The following is a 24,620-nucleotide window of genomic DNA, read 5'->3' on the forward strand; positions in this document are numbered from 1 at the left end:
TCCCTCCCTCCCTCCTTTCCTTCCTTCTTGGCAGGCACTGGCTCCTGTTCTGAGATGCACGAGTTGGCCTGTAAACCCAACTCTCCAACTCCATCTGGAGAAGGAAGTCCCTGGGGCCGCCAGGACATGCCTGGGGCCACACCACAAACAGAACACGGGGCGCTCAGGCCAGGGGATTTTACAAGTCTCTAGAGATGCAGGGTTAGCACGGGGTTGGGGGGTCCCCTCTAAGTGGTTCCCCACCAGTGGAGGAACTGAGAACTTCTCTTGCCAATGTCTTCGTCTCCCAGTGTGATGTGACTAAGACAGGAATTCAAGGCGGGTGGGTGGGGGCTGTGCTTAAATACCAGTCCTCCGCATCCTCTGGCCAGTAGACACCTGGCCTGGGCCTGTGAGCATGGCCGGCCTACAAGCCCCACTCCTGGCAGCCCTGCTCCTGCTTTTCATGGTGTTTCAAGCAAGTGATTCAGGTGAGCTTGGGCATGGGACGGCTTTCTGTGGAGGCCAGGGCTGAAACGAAGCCATCTTTTTCCTTTCCAGGAACGAGCACTAGACTAGGAGCACAAGAGCCCAATCTGCCACTGGTTCTGTAGCTTCGGATTCATTACGGTGCTTCTCTGGGCCTCTATGTTACTCTCACTCTTTCTCTCTCTCTAATGGGCAGTCTTTTTTGTGCTGGTACTAGGGCTTGAACTCAGGTCCTGGGAACTATCCCTTGCTCAAGGCTGATTCTCTACCACTTGGACTACAGCTTTCTGCTAGCTAGTTGGAGATAAGAGTCTCATGTCCTTTCTTGCCCAGGCTGGCTTCGAACCAGGATCCTCAGATCTTGGCCTCCCAAGTGCTTGGATTACAGACATGAGCCACCAGTGCCCAGCTTAAATGGGCAATATTGGAGGCTTGCTTCTAGAACCTGTTTCAGCTGACTTGGGGGAATCTCCTGCCCTAGACCTCTGGAACATAGGGTCTTAGGATGTGAGGCAGAGGGCCCTTGGGGTCAGGATCCTGAGAAGCTGGCCCTGACTTCCCATCACCTGGCTTTGCTCTGAAGCCTCTTCTCCACCTCATTGGAGCACCAAGCCAGACAGAAAAGCAAACACTGGAGTGGGTGGGAGTCAGGCAGTCATGACAAATCAAGGCTCATAGGTCTGGGGTTTCCAGAGAGACATCCCAGCACCACCCCCAGAAAGTCAGGATTGTTATTACTCCTTTGGTGAGAGGAGGAAATGAAACTCAAGGATGTTCAATGACTTGACCAAGGTGATCTGGCAATTCAGGGCAGAGCAGGACTTGAACCCAAAGCTGTGTGCCTATCCCCTGTGCGAGTCTTGGTCCTGGCTCTACCCCAGTTTTGCCATGTGGCCTTGGTCCCGTGCTTCTCCTTCTCTGGACTGTAATCATCTCCTTGGAGCTCTGGGAAAGGGGATGGAGGAGACAGAGTTGAAGCAACCTCTCAGTGCTATTTGCACACAGGTGGGGTTGGCAGGGAGGGGAGGGGCAGAGAGCATCTCCCAGGCTCCCAGGTGAGCCATGCTGCTGGTCCTTAGATCTCATTCTGAATAGGAAGCCTCAAAGGCTCCTTCCAGAAGCCTGGGGGTTCTTGGAACCTAATTCCTAGAGCTGACCCTACCAGAGTATATGGAGGCTTTGAGCCCAGTTGGCATTTCAGAGCCCCAAAGTATGGTTTCTGAGGCTGCAGAATAAAATTGAATGACCAGTGTAAGGGCTTTGGGGCCACAGCTGACCTCCGTGTCCTCTGCCTATCCCTCTGCAGCCCCTTATGGCACCAACGTGGAGGACAGTGTCTGCTGCCGTGACTACATCCGCCGTGCCCTGCCCCTGTCTGTGATAAGGCGTGTCTACTGGACCTCGGACTCCTGCCACAGGCCCGGTGTCGTGTGAGTGGGGGAGACTGGGGCCACAGGGTTTTAGAGGTAGCCCAGGGGTGAAGGAGAAGCAGCTAGGCTCTGAAGGGAGGCCAGGAGGCTTGGCTGGGAGCAATGGCCCAGTCCAGGCTTGGGTGTGCCAAGAATAAAGACAAATACATGTATCAGTCAATATCATGGGACACCTAGAATATCCCGGATAGCAGGCCAGGGCTAGATGCATGGGGCATGCTTTTCTGAGCATGTCAGTGTGTATTCATTCATCAACTCTTCAATCCATGGTGTCGAAACTGAGGCTTTGAGGAGCTCCGTGGCTTGCTAAGAAATGGCAGAGCTAGAATTTAACCCAGATGGACAGGCACCCAAGTCCCCAACTCCTGGTTGCAAGGCAATGTCAGTGACATCATGAGACCCTTGGAAATTTTATTTTATTTTATTTTATTTTTTGGTCGGTCGTGGGGCTTGAACTCTGGGCTTGGGCGCTGTCCCTCAGCTCTTCAGCTCAAGGCGAGCGCTCTACCACTTGAGCTACAGCGCCACTTCCGGTTTTCTGGTGGTTTATTGGAGATAGGAGTCTCACGGTCTCTCCTGCCCGGGCTGGCTTTGAACCGCGATCCTCAGATCTCAGCCTCCTGAGTAGCTAGGATTACAGGCGTGAGCCACCAGCGCCCGGCTGGAAATTTTATTTTGTGGCCTGAAATTTTATTTCGTGACTTGAAATTTTATTTTGTGGCCCAGGACTAGGCTGATAGTCTCAGGAGCTGAGGGTCCAGAAAAGACTTGCAGGGCTCCCTGCCCTTCTTCCCTTAGAGAAATGTGGTCTGCATACCACATTTCATCAATGGCTCGTCAATGCTGAGCCCCACCTACAGTACATGTCTCATAAAAGCTAAGCTGTCAGGGATGTGTGGCATCCTCACACCCACACTGAGATGTGCCTCTTGGCATTTCCTCCCTCTAGCTTGGAAACCATCAGGGGCCTGGAAATCTGTGCCAATCCCAGAATGCCTTGGGTGAAGAAGCTACTCCGGAAGTTGGGCTAAGGACCTCGGGCTCTGATGACCTTAGCCTTGGCTGTTCCAGGAAGGCTCACCGTGCCCTGCCTCTCTGCCATTCCAGCATCTACCAAGCTTCTTTGCATTCCTCCACTTCCATCCTTGCATCTGGCACCTCCAGGCCTCCCACCCACAACCTCTCCTTTCCAACCTCCTCATCCCTCTTCTGCCCCAGTGTAGCCAGAGGGGGACAGAGACCAGCCCATTTCTTCCCTGGCAAGGTCACAGCTCTGCCTGGTCCCCTGCTCCCCCCCCCCATCTCCCTCCCCTAACCACCCGGTCCCACTCTCCAAGCCCATGCCATTTTCCAGTGTGGATCTCTCCCGGGAGGTTGCTGGTACCCAGAATGCATCTCCCACTGCCTGCTGTGTCCAGATGCCCCGCCCTCCACGGCTCTGCTGGGCCCAAACAGGCACCAGCAAGTTTCACTTCCCAGACTTGCCTGGCCAGCTGGCCCTCTGCTTGCTCTTGACAGACCTGACCGCAGTCTGCTCATGATTCCTGGGGTGCAGGGCTTGTCTTCCAGCCTCACTGGGTGAATGGAAAACTTCCTGCCTCCCTTGTCCTCACTGCTCCTTGACTTCTGGACTCCAGCACTGATCCCGGCTTAGAATCCCGGCTCAGAAGGGGTCTTCAGACTGAATAGGTGAAAGTAACTTCTCCCCACCCTCCACAAACACCAATTACCTGGAACACAGAGAGCTCATCCTTCTAATTAGCTGGGTCATCATCTTATTTCAACCTCACATTGGGTCTTTTTGCTTGTTCTTCTATTAGACTTCCAGGTCCCAACACTTAGACCTGTCAAGCTTGCCCCCTTCCAATTCCCTTGTTTCCTTCCTTCAATAGCTGAAAAGCAAATTCTTTTTTATTTTTTAATTTTATTTATTAATTTTTTTTGAGAATATTGTACAGAGGAGTTACAATTACATGGGCAAGATAACGAGTACATTTCTTATCAAGCATTGTTGCCTCCTCTTTGTTTCCTCTTCCTATCCCTTCCCATACTCCCCCCACCCCCCCATCAAAGTTGTAAGGTTCGTTTTTGGACATAACGACTTGTACATCTCATTGTTGCAATGGGCCCACTTGTATCCCTAAACGATTTGTTTTTTCCCTTCCCCTCCACAAATTATACCAACATCAAATACAGTGAAAGCAAGGGTTATACCGTGGGGGAGGGTGAAAAGCAAATTCTTGATATAGTGTCAACGACTACCTTGGCTCAGTATTATACACTATGGTTATCTTTATATAGGAAAGGAGGGTAACTATGGGACCAAGTGGCTGAATGGGAGAATTTTAGATAGTAAAGGGGATGGATACATGAGGTGGCACTTTCCTGGCCCCCAGAGGCAGCTGGCTGTGGTGGGGTACACACCACAGCATGTCGGGGAAGGGTGCTGGCCATGAACAGAGCTCTCCGAGTCCCAGAATCCCTCCTATGTCATGCTGTTGCTGCTTAGACCTTCTGGAAAATAAATAGTTTCCAACGGTATCGGCTTGGTTGTGGTCCTTGTGAGCTACGGCAGGCATCACAGTCCCTGTCTCCCACAGTGGGGGATCTGACACTGAAACACCACATGGCTTCCTACGGTGAGTGGACACGGGCCAGACAGGCAATCAATCACATGGGTGTCAACTGGGAAGTGAAGGTGTGTGTTCCGGAGCTCTCAGCCACCTGGCCAGGCGGCCCAGGGACCAGGATCAGGAGGCCTTACAGACCCAGCCATTCCATCTGGACTTCCAGGCAGCTGTTCAATGCCCGCCCGGGTGACACTTTTTTGTTTTTGTTTTTCGGTTGTGGGGCTTGAACTCTGGGCCGAGGCGCTGTCCCTGTGCTCTTCAGCTCAAGGCTGGCACTCTACCACTTGAGCCACAGCACCACTTCCAGTTTTCTGGTGGTTTGTTGGAGATCAGAGTCTCACAGACTTTCCTGCCTGGGCTGGCTTTGAACCACGATCCTCAGATCTCAGTCTCCTGAGTAGCTAGGATTACAGGCGTGAGCCACCAGCACCCAGCCTGCATGACACACTCTAGCAGGTGTCCTCCAGCCCCTTCCTCTGCTTCTCATGGCTCCACCCTGCTCCATGAGAGAGGGGAAGAGAAGGAGGATTGTGGTGCCAGGATGCCATGAGCCAGGCCAGAGGTAGTGCCCACCACGCTGCCATGTGCTGTTGGTGGAGTCCCTACAACCACTCTGACCACAGTAGATGCTGAGAAGCAGAGCCAGGCTGTGTGAGGGGGTCATCTGGTGCTGGAATCCACTAAAGATCCTGCTTTCCCACTGGCTTAGCCCCCTTCTTCCAGGCACCCGACACTGCTGGCCCTGCCAAGATGGCAGCCTCTTCATCTGTCACATGCTGTCCCCTCCACGTCAGGCTCCCTGTGGGATTTCCCTGCCAGTCAGGGGACAAGAGAAGGCAAGTCTGTGCCCCCCCCACCCCCAGGGGACCGGCTCGACTTCCCTCCCTCCCCCAAGTCCTGCAAGAAGCCTCAGGTCCCCCCACCCTTATCTCCTCATCTTTGTTCTGCTTCCAAAGTGGGGGACCCCTCATGTCCTTCAAGCACAGCACAGGTTCTCTGCCCCCTGGGGCACCCAGCCCAGATCCTGGTCATTTGAGGCAGTTGTGGGCAGGGATACTCCCTGGATGTATTGGGAAACACACCCAGTGACCACACAGGAAACCTGCTTTCCCCTGGTCTACTTTTCTTTTATGGGGTGCAGTACTAAGGTTCAAATTCAGGACCTTATATTCGCTAGGCAAACACTCTGCCACCTGAGTCATGTTTCAAGACCTTAGCTTTATTTTTTAAAATAAGGTCTTACATTTGCCTAGGCCAACTTTAGATCATGATCCTCCTACTTAAGACTCCTACTTAAGCTGGGATTAAATGTATACATCACTAAATCTGGCTTTGTTAACTTTTTTCCTCCCGTTTGGCCTTGCATCATAATCCTGATCTCTACCTCCTGTGCCGTGAGCCACTGCACCTGGCTCATATACCCACTTTCCTTTTCCTTTTTCCTTTTAAAATACATTTTTCTTATCCCATTTAACAAAGCAGTTTTTGAATAAAACACAACTTGATCAATATCACACTTTCATCATTCTCTCCATCCCTCCCAACCCACCCCTTCCCTCAATTTTCTTAATTTTGCAGGATATGCATTGCATCTGTGCCTTCTTTCTTGCCTGCTTGCTATTATTTTTTTTTTCCTGTCCTGGGGCTTGAACTTAGGGCCTGGACACTATCCCCCAGCTTCTTTTGCTCATTTAGTGCTCTATCACCTGAACTACAGTTCCACTTCAGGTTTTTTAGTGACAGTTTATTGGACATAAGAGTCTCATGAGGGGCTGGGAAGGTGGCTCAGTGGTAGAGCTCTTGCCTTGCAAGCCTGAGGCCCTGGGTTCGATTCCTCAGCACCATATAAGCAAAAAAGAAAAAAGCCGGAAGTGGCGCTGTGGCTCATAGTGGTAGAGTGCTAGCCTTGAGCTGAAGAGCTGAGGGACAGCGCCCAGGCCCAGAGTTCAGACCCCACAACCGGACCCAAAAGAAAAAAAAAAAAAAAGAGTCTCATGAACTTTCCTGCCTGGGCTGGCTTTGAACTATGATCCTCAGATCTCAGCTTCCTGAGTAGCTAGGATTACATGTGAGCCATCAGTTTTTATTTTTTGTTTTTTGTTTTTTTGGGGGGGTCCAGTCTTGGGGCCTGAACTCTGGGCCTGGGTGCTGTCCCTCAGCTCTTCAGCTCAAGGCTAGTGCTCTACCACTTGAGCCACAACACCACTTCTGGCTTTTTTCTTTTTGCTTATGTGGTGCTGAGGAATCGAACCCAGGGCCTCATGCATGCAAGGCAAGCGCTCTACCACTGAGCCACCTTCCCAGCTCATGTGAGCCACCAGTACCTGGCCTGTGTCCACTTTTTAATTTTTCCCAATCCTGGGGCTTGAACTCAGGCACTGTCCCTGAGCTTTTTTGCTCAAGGCTAGCACTCTACTATTTGAGCCCAATACCACTTCTGGCTTTTTCTGTTTATGTGGTACTGAGGAATTGAACCCAGGGCTTCATGCATGCTAGGCATATTCCCAGCCCTTGGGTCCACTTTTATAACTGTCATTTCTAGTTATCCCTTGTCTCAAAGCCTTCCCATCTTTCCTTTGCTTTTGTTCTTTACTTGGCTTCAGAATCTTTCATACTATGGTCCAATCATAGCCTCTCTCATGACCCCATCCTCAGAGCCAAAGGCCTGGAGCCATGTCCTGAAGGGGGCAACTGAACCTTTCATCTTGACTAGTCTCTTCCCTCTATCTGAGTAGGTGTCAAAATCCTGCCTGGAGCCAGCCTTCCTGAGTTACAAGGGAAAACACTGCAGTGGAGAAATGGCTCATCCATCATCAGTCCATAGACCAATAGCTGTGACCGTGTTTGCCTGCTGTCACTGAAGGGTGAAATACCCAGAATTATTCCAGTGGACCCTTGCCAAGAGCATGTAACCCTGGTCTAAATGGGCCTGCAGAGCTCAATTCTGGTTTATAGGAAATAATATGAGATAAAGGAATACATTACATGAGTCACAAGGAAATACGTTGGTGAGTAGAGAATGAGAACTTTTTTTCCAAGACAATGCAAAGTCAATTCCAAAGTCAGTGTTATTCAAAAACAAAACAAAACAAAAACAATGAACATTTATGTCATCTAAAAAAGAAACAAAAAGAGGGGCTGGGAAGGTGGCTCAGTGATAGAGTACTTGTCTTGCATGCATGAGGCCCTGGGTTCGATTTCTCAGCATCATAAGCAGAAAAAGCTGGAAGTGGTGCTGTGGCTCAAGTAGTAGAGCACCAGCCTTGAGCTGAAGAGCTGGGGGACAGTGCTCAGGCCCAGAGTTCAGGCACCATGACTGGCAAACAAACAAACAAACAAACAAAAAGCCAAAAAGAAAGTAACCCTCGACCATATATAGACCTAGACTGGATCCTGGTTCAAAATTAAAAGCAAGTTGAACACTGTAATCCTAATTATGCAGGAGGCTGAGATTTGAGAATCGAGATTTGAAGCTAGCCTGGACAGGAATGGCCATGAGACTTTTATCTCTAATTAACCACCAGAAAGGTTGGAAGTGGAGCTGTGGCTCAAGTGGGAGAGCACTAGCCTTGTGCATGATAGATCAGGGACAGCTCCCAGCCCCTGAGTTCAAGCCTCAGAACCAGCATATCCTTACCTTTCTTACCTCCTCCCCCATCTCCTTTTCCTTTATCTTTCTCCTCCTTTCTCCTCCTTCTCCTTCTTCTACTCCTTCTTTTTGTTGGTTGTGGATCCTGAACTCTGGGCCTGGGTGCTGTCCCTCAGCTCTTCAGCTCAAGGCTAGCGCTCTACCACTTGAGCCACAGCACCACTTCTGGCTTTTTCTGCTTATGTGGTGCTGAAGAATAGAACCCAGGACCTCATGCATGCAAGGCAAGCACTGTACCACTGAGCCACCTTCCCAGCCCTCCTCCTTTCTTCTTTTCCCTCTCCTTTCCCACTTTCCTGTGCCCTGACCTCCACTTTTGCAGCATTCTACAAATAGTTGAGGACTTTGATTTGATCACTCCCTGTCCCTCTCTGTATCTAAGTCTCTCCAGCTATCAAATAAGACTTTGGAAATTCCAGACAGTCTAGCTTATCTGCTATCTGCTGGCAAGGTTCTCTGAACGCCTGTCACACTGACCTCTGCCAATGTGGCTCCCACACACAATAAGCATCCAGCCTTCCCACCGTGCCCGCAGGTGACCCAACTGCCCAGGATGGGGTGGGCAGGAGAGAATGAGGGGGTCCCAGCAGAACCTGGGACACAGGTTCCCAGACAAACTGGTCTTCTCTCTGGCTAGGGGCTCACCTGGCCAGCACAGTTCATTCCAAGGCTGAGACTGGACAAGGCTTATGCTCCACAGTTCTGAACTGCTGGATGATCACTCCTGCCTTTGGGGAAGGAAGGTTCCAGAAGGCAGCTGTGCTGCGCTCACCTAACCACTGCTGACTGGTCCTGCCTGGTCTCATGGAAGAAGTACCTGGAAGGTCAAGGCTGCTTTCCCTGTGGGTGAGCGGGCTCCCCTCTTCTGTACACAGAATTGCACCCCACGAGAAGGTGGCATTATGGCTTGATGGTAAGAAGGCCCCAGGGCTGTGCTGTGTGGTTAACATGGAGCCAGGGCTTGAGACGGGCGGGAGCCATGCAAAAGCAGAAAAGGAGGCTGGGGAGCTGGAGGCTGGAAGCTAGAGGCCAGGGCTGCATTCTGTGTCCCAGCCTGTCCTTGAACTCTCTTCACTGGGGTGGTGGAAGGAGGCTTCTCCACCCCAAAGTTCTGTCTGACCGAGAACGGCTCTGCCCCCACCCTGGCCCACCGGGCCTCAGTCTCCCCACCCGTCTGTAAGAAGAGGGATTTCATCATTGTCCCAGCACACACGTCCCTGCCTGGCGCTGGCTCAGAGTGCAGCCATGAGCAAGGTGCCCGGCAAGCTCAGTTTGGAGCTTGGGGGTGAAAGTTGGGGCTCCCTCATGGAGTAAAGGGGGCGGGAAGCTTGTCAGGCCTGGCTTGGGGAGGCGTGGGGGGCGCACCGGCCGGTCCTCCACGTAGGATGGGGGCAGGGCCAGCCGCCGGGGGGGGGGGGTGCACCCGGGAGGAGACTCGGCCCTTTGAACCCGGGCGTCGCAGGCTGGCAGGGCGGGGGCCGGGCCGGGCCGGGGCGGGTGCGAGGCCTGGCCGGGGCGGGCGCGGGCGCGGGCGCGGGAGCCGGGCCGAGCGGGCGCCGCCTCTGCAGCGGGCGGCGGCGGCGGCGGCGGAGCGCGGCGAACCGCCGGTTCCTTGGCAACGTCCCCGGGAATCCAGCGCCGCTGCGCCCCGCGCTCCCTCCCCGCGGGGGCCGGAGGCGGAGGCAGCCGAGCCCCATTATAAAAAGCGACGGAGCTGGGCGGCGGAGGGACAGCCCTGCGCTCCGACCCGCGCCCGCTCGCCTGCCCCGGCGCCCGCGCCCACCCTCCGCCATGGCTCCCAGCCCGCTGCCCTGGCTGCTGCGCCTGGCCGCGCTGTGCCATCTGACCGCGCTGCTGGCTGGTGAGTGAGGCCTGGGGCAGGGGCCAGGAGGGGAGCGGGCCCGGGCCCCGCGCCGGGGACCCCGGCCCCCATCCAGGGACCCCGGCCCCGACACACCCCCTCCGCCCGCCACCGCCACTCCCCACGCCCGACACCAGGGACCCCCAGGCCCGACATCGGGGACCCCCCCAGCCCCGACACCGCCACCCCCCACGCCCGACACCAGGGACCTCCCCCAGGCCCGACATCGGGGACCCCCCAGGCCCGACACCAGGGACCCCCCAGGCCTGACACCAGGGACCCCCCAGGCCAGACTTCGGGGACCCCCCCAGGCCTGACACCAGGGACCCCCCCCAGGCCCGACATCGCCACCCCCCACGCCCGACACCAGGGGTCCCCCAGGCCTGACACCAGGGGCCCCCCAGCCCCGATACTGCCACCCCCCACGCCAGACACCAGGAACCCCCAGGCCTGACACCAGGGACCCCCAGGCCCGACCTGGGGACCCCAGACCTCACACGGGGCTGGGGGAGGGCGCTGCTGGGGAAGGGGAAGGACTGCGTGGGGTGCAGCACCGCACACCTTGGGGAGATTTCCCCTCCAGCCGCAGCCCTGCGGCGGCCTGAGAGCCGGGTGGCTGCAGGCGGCCCGGGCCGGGGGCGGGGGGCGCGGGGCGCGGGGCGCGGGGCGCGGGGCTGCGGATGTGGAGAGGCTGGGAGGCCTGGGAGGCGCTCCGTGGGGAGGAGGTGGGTCTTCCCGCCAGGGTCGCCTTGGCTCCAGCCCCCGGGCGCTGAGGACTCTCTCCTGTCCTCGATGTCAAGGCTCCCCAGGAGAAGGGGAGTCAGGACTCGTGAAGGTCAAGGTCACTGCAGTTTGGGATGGGGCTTGTCATGGCTGCGCTGGTCTGCACTGGTCGGGTCTCTGCCATCTCCTCCTCCTCCTCCCCTGCCAGTGTAGGGAAGGCTTTCATCTATAATCACTTGCTTTCTGTAGGTGAGGACCTGGTAGAGCAAGGTGTAGCCATCTCTGGAAACCCAGAGAGGTTTAGACACAGGCCTGAAAAGGCACAGCTAACCGGTAGACCAGGAGAGGTCTTGAAGCAGGGGGAGAGCAAGGCTTCTCTGTTGTCACCATTTCTGTGGGCCCTCCCTCCACCCCCTACCACCACTGGGGCAGCTCATCCAGGAGGTGGATGCTCAGAGAAGGTGGCACTTTGCCTGAGCATGCACAGCTAGTCTAGGAGAATGAGAACAAGTCCCAGACTCCAGGATATCTCCATGGGAGCAGAACCACCAGAGCAAAAGGGAGTGGGAGGAGGTGAGGAGTGAGGGGTAGGGGTTGGAAGCAAACTGCTGCTTGGGCCCCAATACCTGAGCTTGAGCCCTGAGGCTTGAGGTGTTTGGGGACAGTGAGCACTGGGAAATGGGTGTGGGTGTCAAATTAAGAGTGCTTTGCCAGTACCTTACTGTGGTGTCCCTGAGCAGCTGTGTGTCCCTCTCTGGTCCCACATACTGTGTGGGACATATGTACAGTTACTGCCTGTCTGGTGAGGAGGCTACTGTCTGTGAGGGTAATTGGGGGACAGAGGAGGATTCTAGTCTAGGGTGTCTTCAAACCTGAGCCCCTCATATTCGTCGTGGTTTTGCTGAGAGACAGAGCATCATGCCAACCTTCCTGAGCCTCAGTTTCTTCTCCAGCAAAACCAGACATCTTGCCAGGTCCTGTCTGAGCTCCTCCCCGTGGGGGGCCCCAGCTTCAAGGCCGCTGCTGCGTCAGCCCCAAATGTGGGTCTGCAGGGCTGTGTCAGGCAGCCGCTCCGCGCTTTATATAACAAACCTGCGGATGCAAGTCAAAGCAGGGAATTTTTCTCCCCAGCACTGACGCATTCACTCCCACTCAAGTCCCGGCAAGAAAAAGAAAAGAAAAAAATCTGTTCTCAGCTGTTAGAGCCTTCGCCACTGCTCACGGTGGGGGAGGAGGGGGTAGGAGAGGAAAATTTAGATGTCAGATGCAGGCCCCCATCCAATGTCAATAAGCTGTCCTCTGTTCCTCAGTTGCTTAAGGTTTCTGTGTCACAACGCATTTCCATAATGCATTCTGCCCATCCATTTGGTGATGATGTGTTAGATGCCTGCTTATTGACAAGCACACCTAGGGGGGGCCAGGGCCACCCCCCCAGGGAACGAAGGGGACAAAGGTCCTGGCTCTTGAGATGCTGAAATTCCAGAAGAGAAGAGGGACACTGCAGTCAGTGAAGCCTTGGGTCCTTAGAAAAGAAGATCATCAAAAGAGTGAAGGGGGAGAGTGGGGAGGGGAGAGGGGATAGGGGAGAGGAAGGTGGAGAAGGCTAGAGCGGGTCCTCAGTGGGTAACTTTGACCCTCCTATTTGACAGTTTTTGGAGACATTTTTGGTTCTTCCAAAGCTCTCACTGTTTGCAGTTCGGAGGTACTCCTGCTATGTAGTGGGTAGAGCCAGACACTGCTAAACACGATGCAGAACCTCCAAACCCAGTGGCTCTCAGCCTCCTAGCTGTCCTGGGGCCAGCCTACAGAGCACACCAGCAAGCCTTGCCTTATCTCTTACATTGCCTCCTCTCTGGTCTCTCCATGACTCCTACCCCTACCCCTGGATGATTGTAGTATATTCAAGAATGTGCTGTTTCTGCCAGGTATCTGTGGCAATGCTGGTATCTCTAGGTCCTGGGTGGAAACAGTTCTGCCACTAGTAGCTGTGTGGCCTAGAACAAGTGGCTTAACTTCTCTGATTCTTAGCTTATGCACCTCCTCCCACAAATAAAAGAGATAACAATACTCCTTTTGCAGAGCCATTGGGAATTTATAAGAGCAGATGTGCATGTGATGAACACAGGGCTTGATGCAAGTAGGTGTACCTCCGCCCCCAAGCTCTAAGCCTTGCTTGGTGTGTTTTACCTGCCTGTAGGGCTGGGAGCCTACAGAGCACAGAGACAGGCCTTGTTCATGTCCCTGGGCCTCACAGCACCCAGCACAGGGCCAGGCCAGAAGCAGGAAGCAGCGTGTGGCTGACTGGATGAAGGGCAGTCCTGGCATTTATGGGGACTGAGGTGCTTGCTATCAACCTAGCCCCAGCACCTGCTCAGGAAGAGATCAGCGTTTAAGACAAGAGTCTGTGTGGACTGGGAAGTATTTCAGCATGTGCTTATGAGCCATGATAGATGGATGGATGGATGGATGGATGGATGGATGGATGGATGGATGGATGGATAGATGGATGAATGGGTGGGTGGGTGGGTGGGTGGGTGGATGGATGGATGGGTGGGTGGATGGATGGATGGATGGATGGATGGATGGATGGATAGATGGATGAATGGGTGGGTGGGTGGATGGATGGATGGGTGGGTGGATGGATGGATGGATGGATGGATGGATGGATGGATAGATGGATGAATGGGTGGGTGGGTGGGTGGGTGGATGGGTGGGTGGATGGATGGATGGATGGGTGGGTGGGTGGGTGGATGGATGGGTGGGTGGGTGGATGGATGGATGGATGGGTGGGTGGGTGGATGGATGATTGGTGGATGAGCTTGTGGGAGATGAATGGTAGGAGAAGATGGACAGATGCCAGGTGGGTGACTGGAGTGGGTAGGTGGATGGATGAGAATGAGTAGGCAATGAGAGGAGATAGTTATGTACACAGGGTGAGCAGGAGATTGACAGGAGAGGACAAATGGGTAGGTAGATTGGTGGATGGGATGGAGTGAAGAAGGGAGGAGTAAAGGGAAAAGGGGAGAAATGGATGAATGAATGATATATGGCCGATGGATGGCTGAAGAATAATGGAGAGAGAGAGTGGATGGATAAATAGATGATGGAGACATGGTACAGGGATGGATGATGGAGAGATGGTGGATGAATGGATGAGTGGATAGGGTGAAGGGAGGGAGGAACAAATGGAAAGAGGGAGGGGTAGGTGGAGAAATGAATGGGTGGATGGAGAAGCAAATAGGTAGAGAGATGATGGATGGATGGATGGAAGATGGAGAGATAGTAGATGGATGGATGATGGAGATATGGCAGGTAGCTAGATGGATGAGCAGCTAGGTGCATGGATGGATAGATGGATGGATGGGTAAATGGGTCAGAGTATAAAGGAGAGATGAGTGGACTGAGACATGGCTTTATTTTCTGAACATTTATTGAGTACATACTTTGTGCTTGATGTTAGAAAAAACTGACACCGAGACAGACAAGGTCCCTGCTGTTCTTCGGATGCTCATTTGAGAGCAGATGACTGGCGGGCTGGAGCCTCATCTCCCTTTATAGAAAAACAAACCTTGGCCCCAGGAAGGCAAAGGCCTCCCTGGGTTTGTACAAAGCCTCCCTAGTAGGACCAAGCCCTGAGCTCAGCCAAGAGCACTGGGGTAGAAGGTGGGGGGACTCAGGGCCCCAAGTGCCTTTGTGGCTGGCTCTTTACAGCCCTGCAGGTGGGCAGTGGCCTTTCAACTCTGGGGGCCTCCTCTCACCCACTACATAGCCTCCCTTCTCCTGTGTTTCAGCTTGCTCAGGGCTATTTGTCCTGGGGCTTCCCCCAGGGAGACCCTTGCCAGACCAGCAGTGGTGGCCACCCACCTGGCTCCATCCCCAGGACCCAGGAAGGCTGCAGCTGGGCCATTCTGAGAACCCAGAGGAAACAGGATCTGTGACTTCATATCAGGCTCCTCAGAAACAACCTTCCTTCTCTCCCAGGAATGACAGTTACAGCCCCTTGAGGACCCAGCCCAGACCTATAGCCCTAAAAACCCTTCCCACAAGATGAGGCGGGCAGTAACAACAGGGAGTTATGGGGAGAGGAGGTGGCAGATTCCTGGGAGCGAGAAAGATTGGGGGTGGGGATTGGCTCTTTGCCTAGTTTTATTGTTTTGTGGGTATTTAACTATTTGATGGTACTGGATTTTGAACTCAGGGTTTTTACTCAGGCAGATGCTATACCACTTGAGCCACACCCCCAGCCTTGTTTTACTTTAAGCTATTTTTCAGGTAAGGTCTGAGGCTGCTTAAATCTTCCTATGTCTTCCTCACAGGCCTGGATTCTGGATGTTTGCAAACCCTTCTAGAAACCTGACCAAACTCAAGATCGCTCTCTCTCTCTCTCTCTCTCTCTCTCTCTCTCTCTCTCTCTCTCTCTCTCTCTCTCTCTCTCTCTCTCGCTCGCTCGCTCTCTCGCTCTCTCGCTCTCTCTCACTCTCTTTTTTTGGACCCATCTTCCCTGAGCCTCCAGCGCACACACAGTGTGTACACAGCACACATGCAGTGTGCTGTCGGCCTGCTGGAGGAGTTTGAGTAGCGGGAGAGACAGAAATGGGATAGAAATAGAATGCAAACTACATCACATGTTTATGTGAAATAATTGGGTCCCTTCACCTTCATCTCTGTTCTATTTTGTCCTGTCCTGTGTTTCCCATTGGTTCACTTGGTTCTCAGCCATCTGCATGCCCTGCTCATCCCATTCTGCCATTCTTCCTCAAGAATCTCACATTCCTCCTCCCAAGTAGCTAGGATTGTAGGCATGAGCCATTCACTGTTGCCTGGCTTCCCTGGTTATTTTTGAGATAAGATGTCACTTCCTGTCTGGGAAGTGCCTGGATCCTGATCCTCCTATTTTAGACCTCCGGGAGTTGCTGGGAGAAAAAGTCTGATAGACCTTCCTGTCTATGATCCTCCCATTTTCAGTCTGCCATGTGGCTAGAATAGCACTCGAGAGAACCACTGGTGTCTGGCTTACAAGTACCACTTCTCCATTAGGCATGTATCTGGCAGAAGCCCCGCCCTCACATGGTGGCTGTACTTAACCTATTTAATGAAGCATATTGCTCGGCTGTGTGTGCACTCGTGCACTCGTGCTAGGTTGGGTGCATATATGTGCCAGCGTGTTTGTTGGTGTGTGCTAGCATCACATAGGCTGGGCATGGGAAATGTGTTGGGATGGATAAAGGTCTGGGAGTCATGAACATGAAGATGCCCAAGAAGGAGAGGTATAGTTCACACATGGGAAGGAGAGGGGTAGTTCACACACGGGGCTAAGGCTAAGCCGGTAACTTTACCCAGCTAAAGGCAGAGCAAGGGGGATGGGCAGGGCCATGGAGCAGCCTCGTAGGAGAGCCTGTCCCTCACTTGCTAGTTGTATGGCCAGCAATCACAGCCTCATTAAAAAAAATTAGACACGTCCTGTACACCAGATAAAATAAGTTTTATAAATAAGACTCCTCTTCACCAGTCCCTCAGCCTCCATGAGAGTGTATAGAGTAATTGCATGTCACAGGAACTAGAGGTCCAGCCCGCTTGAGAGGAGGAGGAGGAGGAGGAGGAGAAGGAGGAGGAGGAGGAGGAGTTGAAGGTATGCGGCTCTGTCTTGGGTGGTAATGGTGGGGACAATGGAAACCAAATGCCCCTGGACAACCCTGCTGACCAGAGACCTCTGTGGACACAGGACAGCACCAGGGTGTAACGAAATGCAGCATCATGTGCCACAGGATGACCTCCAAGATCCCAGTGAAATTACTCAACCGGTACTGGTGGAACCAGGAGTCATGCGGCAAGCGTGCTATCATGTAGGTACCCCGGCCTCCCCGGCCCCCAGCAGTCTCTTCACCCCTGCCTGCCTCACCCTGGGCTCCCCACCAAAGGCCCTTGCTCCCGGCCCCACGGCCACATCACTGTCCCCAGTCCCTGTGCCACAGACGGAGGTGATAGATGGCTTCCTAAATGTCCCAGTTTATTGGCCTGGAGCAGCTACTGACAGTGGTAATTCCTACTGGGTTGAGCCCCACCCCCACCCCACTAGATCCCTGAGGGATGGGGAAGCAAAGCATGGGTCTTACAGCACAGGTCCTGGCCCCTGATTACACTGCCTGCCTTCTACAGTTGATTTCCTTCTCCAGAACATGGGGAGCTGGGATTGGCAGGGCCAAGTGGCTGAGATCACCAGTGCCATGTGACAAGCCAGGACACAGAGCCTTAGGAGGCTTTGGGGCCAGATCAAGCTGAGCCATTTTTGTAGCTTGATGCAGGTGGCTCATGCCTATAATCTTAGCTACTCAGGAGGCTCAGATCTGAGGATTGCAGTTCAAAGCCAGCCCCAGGCAGGAAAGTCTATGAGACTCTTAGCTCCAATTAAACCAGAAGTGGAACTGTGCTCAAGTGGTAGAAAGCCAGCTTTGAGCAAAACAGCTAAGGGAAAGCACAAGACACTGAGTTCAAGCCTCAGCGCATGCGCACACGCGCGTGCACACACGTACACACGCATGCACACACACACGTGCACAAATTGCTTAGCCATTTTCTTTTGGCTGCTAGAGAATCCTGATCATCTTGGCCCCTTGTTCCTCTTGAAGTATCTTGGGATCACTGATCCCATCCCCTAGTCCTGAGATCCTTCACCAGGACTGACTCTGAGCCCTAGAGCAATCTGGGCCAGCCAAGTCTGGCAGCAGGAAGTGGCCTTTGGCCCTTTGCATCTAGCCCAGCATGTCCTCTCCTTACTCATGTAGTTTCTAACAGGTATGGAGCCTGCTCCTGCCTGATTTCTCTGCTCACCCACCAAGGATTGATTCTACCAGATGCCCCCAAATACTGGCTGTCTTCCAGGTGGTGGAGACCTGGGAAGTGGGGAAGGGGCAACATGGTTTCCCCGTCCCCCTCCAAAGGGATCTGCAGGGCCATCCTGGCTTCCTGGACTTCTCTGGCTTCCTAGTATCCTGGGGCCAGGCACATTCCACCTTGATTTGCCCACCTGTAAAATGGGGCCCAACTACCTTTCAGGCTGTGGCATGGACAGCGGGGCTCATCCAGCTCTCCACTATAGCCTCAGGGGTGAGCCAGCCACACATTCAAGATCCCAATGGGGCCACCAGATATGGGGCTTTAGCTCAGGGCACACACTGGGAGGGGAGGCTTGGGGGTCCAGAGGATGGTTGTAGCCCTGAATCAGGGAGGAGAGCTGGGCACAGGACTTAGTGATGTAAACTTCCAGAGTGAGGAGTTCCCACTGCGGAGCCCACTTGTCTATACCTGATGTCAGAGAACATCTGTGTCATCTGCTCCCAATTGGAAACTCCTGGCACAATGGCAACAATAGGGCCATTAATACTGATTATGATTATGATTAATTTTGTGCTGGCACTGGGGCTCGAACTCAGGGGCTGGGCACTTTTCTTGAGGCTAGTGATCTACCACTTGAGCAATAGCTCTACTTCTGGCTTTTGTGTGGGTAAGTGGAGATAAAAATCTCACAGACTGTCCTGCCCTGGGTGGGCAGGATCCCAGCCTCCCATATAACTAGCATTACAGGTGTAAGCCACCAGCAACCAGCTTGTATTATTACTATTTTTAACAACACAGAAGTAGGGTGACTGGCAGTCTCTATTTGTCTGGAACTTTCTTGGCCTTCAACAGGGTCCTAGCCATGTGCTGGTGGCCCACACCTGTAATCCTAGCTACTCAGGAGGCTGAGATCTGAGGATCTTGGTTCAAAGCCAGCCTGGGCAGGGAAGTCCACGAGACTTGTCCATGAGACAAGTGGCTCAAAGTGGTAAAGCTCTTGCCTTGAGCACAAGAGCTGAGGGACAGTGCCTAGGTGTTGAGTTCAAGCTCCATGGCCAACAAAAAGAAGAAGAAGAAGGAGGAGGAGGAGGAGGAGGAAGAGGAGGAGGAGGTGGTGGTGTGGCAGAGAGTTCTTCCTCCTGAGAATATCCTTGTCCTAGTTCTTCTGGGGTGACAGGTCTCCCAAGGTAGACAAGCCTGACTCCATGTTTCAGGTGAGGCCTCAGGCCTCAGAAGCTGAGTGGTCCAAGCTTTATCTCTAGTAAGTGGGGTTGAGATTCCAGCTAGGTCTGCTTATGTGCAGACCTAGGCTTTCTGGTTTCTGGGCATCATTGATCCCTGTCCTCTTCCCTTGTAGCTTGGAGACAATAGAACACAGACGCTTCTGTGCTAACCCAGAGGAGCCGTGGGTCCAAAAAGTGATGAAGCAACTGGATGAGAGAGCGGCTACACTGAGTCAGAATGGTGGTACATTTGAGAAGCAAATCGGTGTGGTGAAGCTGGGGACCAACCCCACCTCCAGGGGACCTCCCCAGCCTGCCATGGTAGAGGCTGCCGCCACAGGGGAGAGCAAGAGTTCCGAGCTGACTGCTTCTTCCCAGGAGGCCTGGAGGCCCACAGGGACATCCCCAGAGCTGCTGGTAGAAGTGTCTACATCCTTGAGGACCGGGCAGCCCCCAACGTCCAAGGCTTATGATGGAGAGCCTATAGGCAGGCCTGAGGGCACTGAGATTTCCAATGCAGGTTCCATGTCTACTACCATGGAGTGGCAGGGCTCCGGCCTCCGGGTTGAAACCCCTTCCTTGCCTGCCCTCTCCACCCAGGCCCCCTCCACTCAGGCCTCCTCCATCCAGACCCCCACCATTTCACAGCTAGCCCCAGAGGAGAATGTTGGGTCTGTAGGCCAACCAATATGGGTCCAGGAACAGAGCCCCAGCCCAGAGAACTCTCTGGAACCTGAAGAGATGGGTCCTGCTCCAGCTTACACCAGTGTTTTCCAGGACTGGGTGCCTGGTAGTATGGCTCATCCTTCTGTGAACTCCCTCTCCTCTGAAGGGGCCCCCAGCAGGGAACCAGTGGCTTCTGGTAGCTGGTCCCCCAAGGCTGAGGAGCCCATCCATGCCACAGCAGACCCCCAGAGGCTCAGTGTCCTGATGACTCCTGTCCCCGACTCGCAGGCAGCCACCCGGAGGCAGGCGGTGGGGCTGCTGGCCTTCCTTGGTCTCCTCTTCTGTTTGGGGGTGGCCATGTTTGCTTACCAGAGCCTTCAGGGTTGCCCCCGCAAGATGGCGGGGGAGATGGTGGAAGGTCTTCGTTACGTCCCCCGCAGCTGTGGCAGCAACTCATACGTCCTGGTGCCAGTGTGAGCAACCTACCTGTTGGCATCCTGTTGTTTGATTCAGAAGGTGCCTGGGGCCCCCCCCCACCTTCATTCCCACCCTCACCCCTGGGCCTGGCCTGAGCTGGAATGATAGGAATGGAGAGCCGGGGTCCTCCAGCTGCTCCAAGACCCCAGGGGTGGCCCAGGAGGCCACCCTTGACCTTTCTCCACCTACCAGGGGCAGAGGAGGTGGCCTCCGATGCTCCCAGACCTGCACACTCCTCTGCTGCTGGCTGGTTAGAGGCTCCCTGACACCATCCCAGCCCCAGTGAACAATTATTTATTGACTGCCCAGCTCCTGATCCTCTTCACCCTATGAGCACGTGGTCCTCCCATCTCCCAAAGAAGCAGCTGGCCCGGCCCCTCCTCCCGGACCCCTTTCTTCCCCGAGCCCTCCTGCATCTCCTGGTCCTGCTGCAGTCGCCAGCCACCCCTGGGCAGCTGCGGTGCTATCTCTCTCTCTTCCTGACCCTTGTACAGAACCCACCTCCCAACCCAGGTCCTGTCTTGTCTTGCATGAGGCCAGTGCTGTGTGTCCTGGGACTGCTGCCTGCAAAGCTTCTGGTGTCACAGAGAGCCAGATGAGAGTGTTTGGTGGCTTTGAGGTGGTGTTTTGTTTTTTGTTTATTTTTCCTGGTAGTAAAAGTTTGCTTTGTCTGAAGACTGGGCTTCCAGCCCCAGCTCCACCCTCCACCCAACAGGACAGCCATCTGTAAAGGAGAAGAGGGATGGCCGGCAGGTGGCAATAACTTGCACCCACTGACACTACTCATCCCTTGGCTCCAGCCCCTGGATGCAGCTCCCAGCCCTCAGCAGCAGAGCACGAAGGACAGCTGCAGATGTCCATTGGACTGGCACTTCTTTGGACCTTGTGGGCTGGGCAGCTGTAGGAGTTAGAAGGCAGCTCTGAAGGCCCCTCTGTGCCCTGGCCAGACTCCCTGTTCCACCTCCACAGCCCTTCCAGAAGGATGAGGAGTGGGGTGGGGCAGGAGGCAGCACCCCCCCGCCCCACCTCTAGGCCATGATGCTGTGTAAAAGGAGCTGCTGGAGGGGGCTGCACTTGGGGCATCTGTTTGGGGACTCATGCAGCAATGGCTTGCTGTGGTCCCACATAGCCAGGGGTTTTTCTGTGGTCCCAGTCCCCTTCCCCTTCTACTTTTGTTTTTTCCCCTCAGTTGTGGGGGCTTGAACTCTGGGCCTGGGCCTTGTCCTTGAGCTCTTCAGCTTGAGGCAAGCTTGAGCCACGGTGCCACTTCCGGTTTTCTGGCTTTGAACCACGATCCTCAGATCTCAGCCTCCTGAGTAGCTAGGATTACAGGCGTGAGCCACCAGCACCTGGCCTCCTTCTACCTTTTGTCCCCTGATAGCACGTTTTGAATCCTCTCACCTTCGCACCCACGGAAGGTGGATGGGAAATCCCTTCTCCTCTCACCTTTGCCCCCATAGAAGGTGAATGAGAAGTCGTGTGTGTATTTGTGGAAGAGACTTTGCCTTGTGGGGAGGAGTGGGGAGCAGTGGGCACAAAGTCCAGGGTTTGTTTGGTGGTGGCCGAAGATGGCCACGCCTGGAGGTGTATGGTCTGGCCAGCACCCCACAGCCAGAGTTGGACCTGCAGATCTGGCTCCTCAGCGCCCCTGGTGGCAGCTTATCATGTTTGTCCCCAAGACTGACCTTTGTCCTCCACCTGCAGAGCCTCTCCTGGGCTGGGCCAGTGACTCACACCTTGGCAGGTGGATGAAAACAGCTGTGGGCTATGGAGGAGAGGATGGGGAAGGGAGCAAATCCTCCCGCCCACCTCTGCCCTCCTGGCTGGGGCAACCTTCTAGGGCTGCTGGAGGTAGGGAGTCCCCCTTCCCTGGCTTTGGTTCCTCCCAGCAGCCAAGGACAAGCTGGGGAGGACTTTAGAAGGAGTCGATGGGTCCTTTTGCTTTTTCAGCCCTCATTATCAATGTCTGTGCCATTTTGTATTTTACTAATAAAATTTAAAAGTCTTGTGAGTCAAACACAGGGGCTTTTTCTGGAGCAGACTTGGGAATGGGAGGGAACACGGGAAGGGCAGAGGTACCCTGTCTCCACCCGACCTGGTAGGGGAGCCAGAGATATTTTGCAGTTATCCCAGGGGCTCTGGGTCTGGGCTCTGTTCTGCCCAGCTGTGTGAGGTTGGGCCAGGGCCTTCACCTCTCTGGGGTTGTAGCACTGTAGTGTAATGTCTGTTCCTCATGAAGACCCATTCTGTCAGTGATGAGTCAGTGACTCAGGGGAGCAAATGGGACCACTGCCTTGACGCACTCCTAGATCAGCTGAAAGACCAAAGAGGGCTTTCCCAAGGGACCTGGGAGGGCATGGATGTGACTGGTATGAGCCTCCTGGTGGCTTCCATGTGCCAACTTTTAGGTTGGGAGCATCACAAGTGCCCACATCTTCCCACTGTTGATGGACAGCCCTTCCTGAATTCTAGGAGGCACAGTCTCTACACCATGACATTATGAAATTGCTCTGGCATCAATGACTTCTCATACTTGAAGCTTTACTAACAGCTGATTGCAACCCATGCTGGTGGCTCACACCTTTAATTCTAGCTACTCATGAGGCTAAGATCTGAGGATTGTAATTCAAAGCCAACTCAAACACGATAGTCCACAATACTCTTATCTCTAATTCACTACTTAAAAAAAAAGCCAGAAGTAGAGCTGTGGCTTAAGCGGTAGAGAGCTAGCCTTGAGCTGAAGAGCTGAGGGACAGAGCCTAGACCCAGAGTTCAAGCCCCACAAAAACAAAAACAAAAAAACTCAGGGACAGTGATCAAGTCTTGAATTCAAGCTCCAAGGCCAGCCAAAACTAAAAGTTTATTGCATATCAGAACACCTTATCATCTTAGAACCTCTTGGCTTCTATGTTTATATGGTATTTTTAAAAATTAGAGGATTACGTTAGTGTCAGGAAACTACATACAAAATTTCACCTTCCTATGTTCTGTCAGGTGACTCAAAAGATCTGACCCATGACCCATGTCCTCTATCCTAGCCTGGCAGTGGTGCCCAGGCCCAAGCAGGATATTAGTTTCCTACTATTCCCTCTCCCAGATGCCTGGCCACATGCCCTATCCAATGCCATTGTCTTGGTCATTCTTAAGGATATTGTTCTTGGGGCCTCGAGTCTCCATCAAAAGCAGTTCAAGGGCAGGGCCGGGTGCCAGTGGCTCACGCCTGTAATCCTAGCTACTCAGGAGATTGAGAACTGAGGATCACAGTTCAAAGCCAACCCCAGTAGCAAAGTTTATGAGACTCTTATCTCCAACAAACTACTCAGCAAACTGGAAGTGGCACAGTGGCTCAAAGTGGTAGAGGGCTAGCCTTGAGCAAAAGAGCTCAGAGACAGTGCCCAGGCCCTGAGTTCAAGTCCCAAGACTGACAAAAAAAAAAAAAAGCCATTCACTGGCAGACCCTAGTGGATTTTATACAGGATTTTGCTTCTGCTCCCTGCTGGTCCCTGAAATGAGGCTGCCTGCTGAGCCCCTCCCAGCCTCACCACCTCCCAGGTTTGGGTTTGTGGTTTCTAGGAGAATCTGTGATTGATACCAAGCTGTCCCCTGGCAGTGGGGATCTCATTCTGCTTTGCCCAGACTCCTAGTTCATGCACCCTTCACTGGAAGAAGCAGGCCGCAGCCACCGTCCCACCTCCTCACCCACTCCACCCTACAGGAAACATCAGCGGGGGAGAGGGGTGGTGTGTGTGTGTGTGTGTGTGTGTGTGTGTGTGTGTGTGTGTGTGTGTGTGTGTGTGTGTGTGTGTGTGTGTGTGTGTGTGTGTGTGTGTGTGTGTGTGTATTCTGGTTTCTTTTTCAGTTGCAGATGCATTGAACTAGTTGAAGCAATTCCCACCACTAAGGTGATAATCCAGTAACAGGAAGGACAATAGCCATCATTTTTTTTTTTTTTTGTGGGTCGTGGGGCTTGAACTCTGGGCCTGGGCGCTGTCCCTTAAGCGCTCTACCACTTGAGCTACAGTGCCACTTCCGGTTTTCTGGTGGTTATTGGAGATAGGAGTCTCACAGTCTTTCCTGCCCGGGCTGGCTTTGAACTGTGATCCTCAGATCTCAGCCTCCTGAGTAGCTAGGATTACAGGTGTGAGCCACCAGCGCCCGGCTAGCCATCATTTTTTAACATCTCCCAGTGCCCAGCAGTTCTATCTGTGTTGTGACCTGCACCTCTCCTCTCACTCTTTCTCCGGAATGTGAATCGTAAGTGCCATTTCTGGTCATGTGAGCTGCCAGTTCTGGAAACTCACTTCATACTGCTCATCTGGGAGGTGGGGGAGAGGGGGCGTTGGGAACTTGTACCCTCAAGCTGCAGAAACCCCATCCCTCCCCTGCCTCCAGCTCCACCATGTCCTGCCTTCCAGGGTAGGGTGTCACAGCACTCTACACAAGTCTCTGCCCTCCCACCCACCTATAACCAGTGACCAACCCTTTGGCAGAAGCTGGCCAGGTCCTTCTTTCTCCCCTGGGCCTTTGGCTGTAATCCCCACTCACTCCTCTCTGCCCTCTGGACATTCCCAGAAGGGTGAGGCCAGACAGAAAAACACAGAAATGAATGGCTGGGAATTTCCAGCTTCAAGTTGAATAATAGATGCCTGGGGAAAGGGG

General features: G+C 53.8%; 2 protein-coding genes across 2 annotated transcripts; both read left to right on the plus strand.

The window, feature by feature from the left end:
• Nucleotides 1-387: 387 nt before the first annotated feature.
• On the plus strand, nt 388-4,439 carry Ccl22 (C-C motif chemokine ligand 22). The gene is made up of 3 exons (XM_069992664.1): nt 388-470; nt 1,775-1,898; nt 2,848-4,439. Exons 1-3 carry the CDS (start codon nt 398-400, stop codon nt 2,927-2,929), a joined length of 279 nt encoding a protein of 92 aa, XP_069848765.1. The 5' UTR covers nt 388-397; the 3' UTR covers nt 2,930-4,439.
• A 5,427-nt stretch (nt 4,440-9,866) lies between these two features.
• Cx3cl1 (C-X3-C motif chemokine ligand 1) lies at nt 9,867-21,978 on the plus strand. Its single transcript, XM_069992367.1, has 3 exons — nt 9,867-10,038; nt 16,484-16,604; nt 18,953-21,978. Exons 1-3 carry the CDS (start codon nt 9,969-9,971, stop codon nt 19,959-19,961), a joined length of 1,200 nt encoding a protein of 399 aa, XP_069848468.1. The 5' UTR covers nt 9,867-9,968; the 3' UTR covers nt 19,962-21,978.
• The last annotated feature ends 2,642 nt before the right edge of the window (nt 21,979-24,620 follow it).

The sequence above is a fragment of the Dipodomys merriami genome, unplaced genomic scaffold, assembly GCF_024711535.1.
Source record: "Dipodomys merriami isolate MVZ:Mamm:240054 unplaced genomic scaffold, mDipMer1.0.p SCAF_41, whole genome shotgun sequence".
Taxonomy (NCBI): domain Eukaryota; kingdom Metazoa; phylum Chordata; class Mammalia; order Rodentia; family Heteromyidae; genus Dipodomys; species Dipodomys merriami.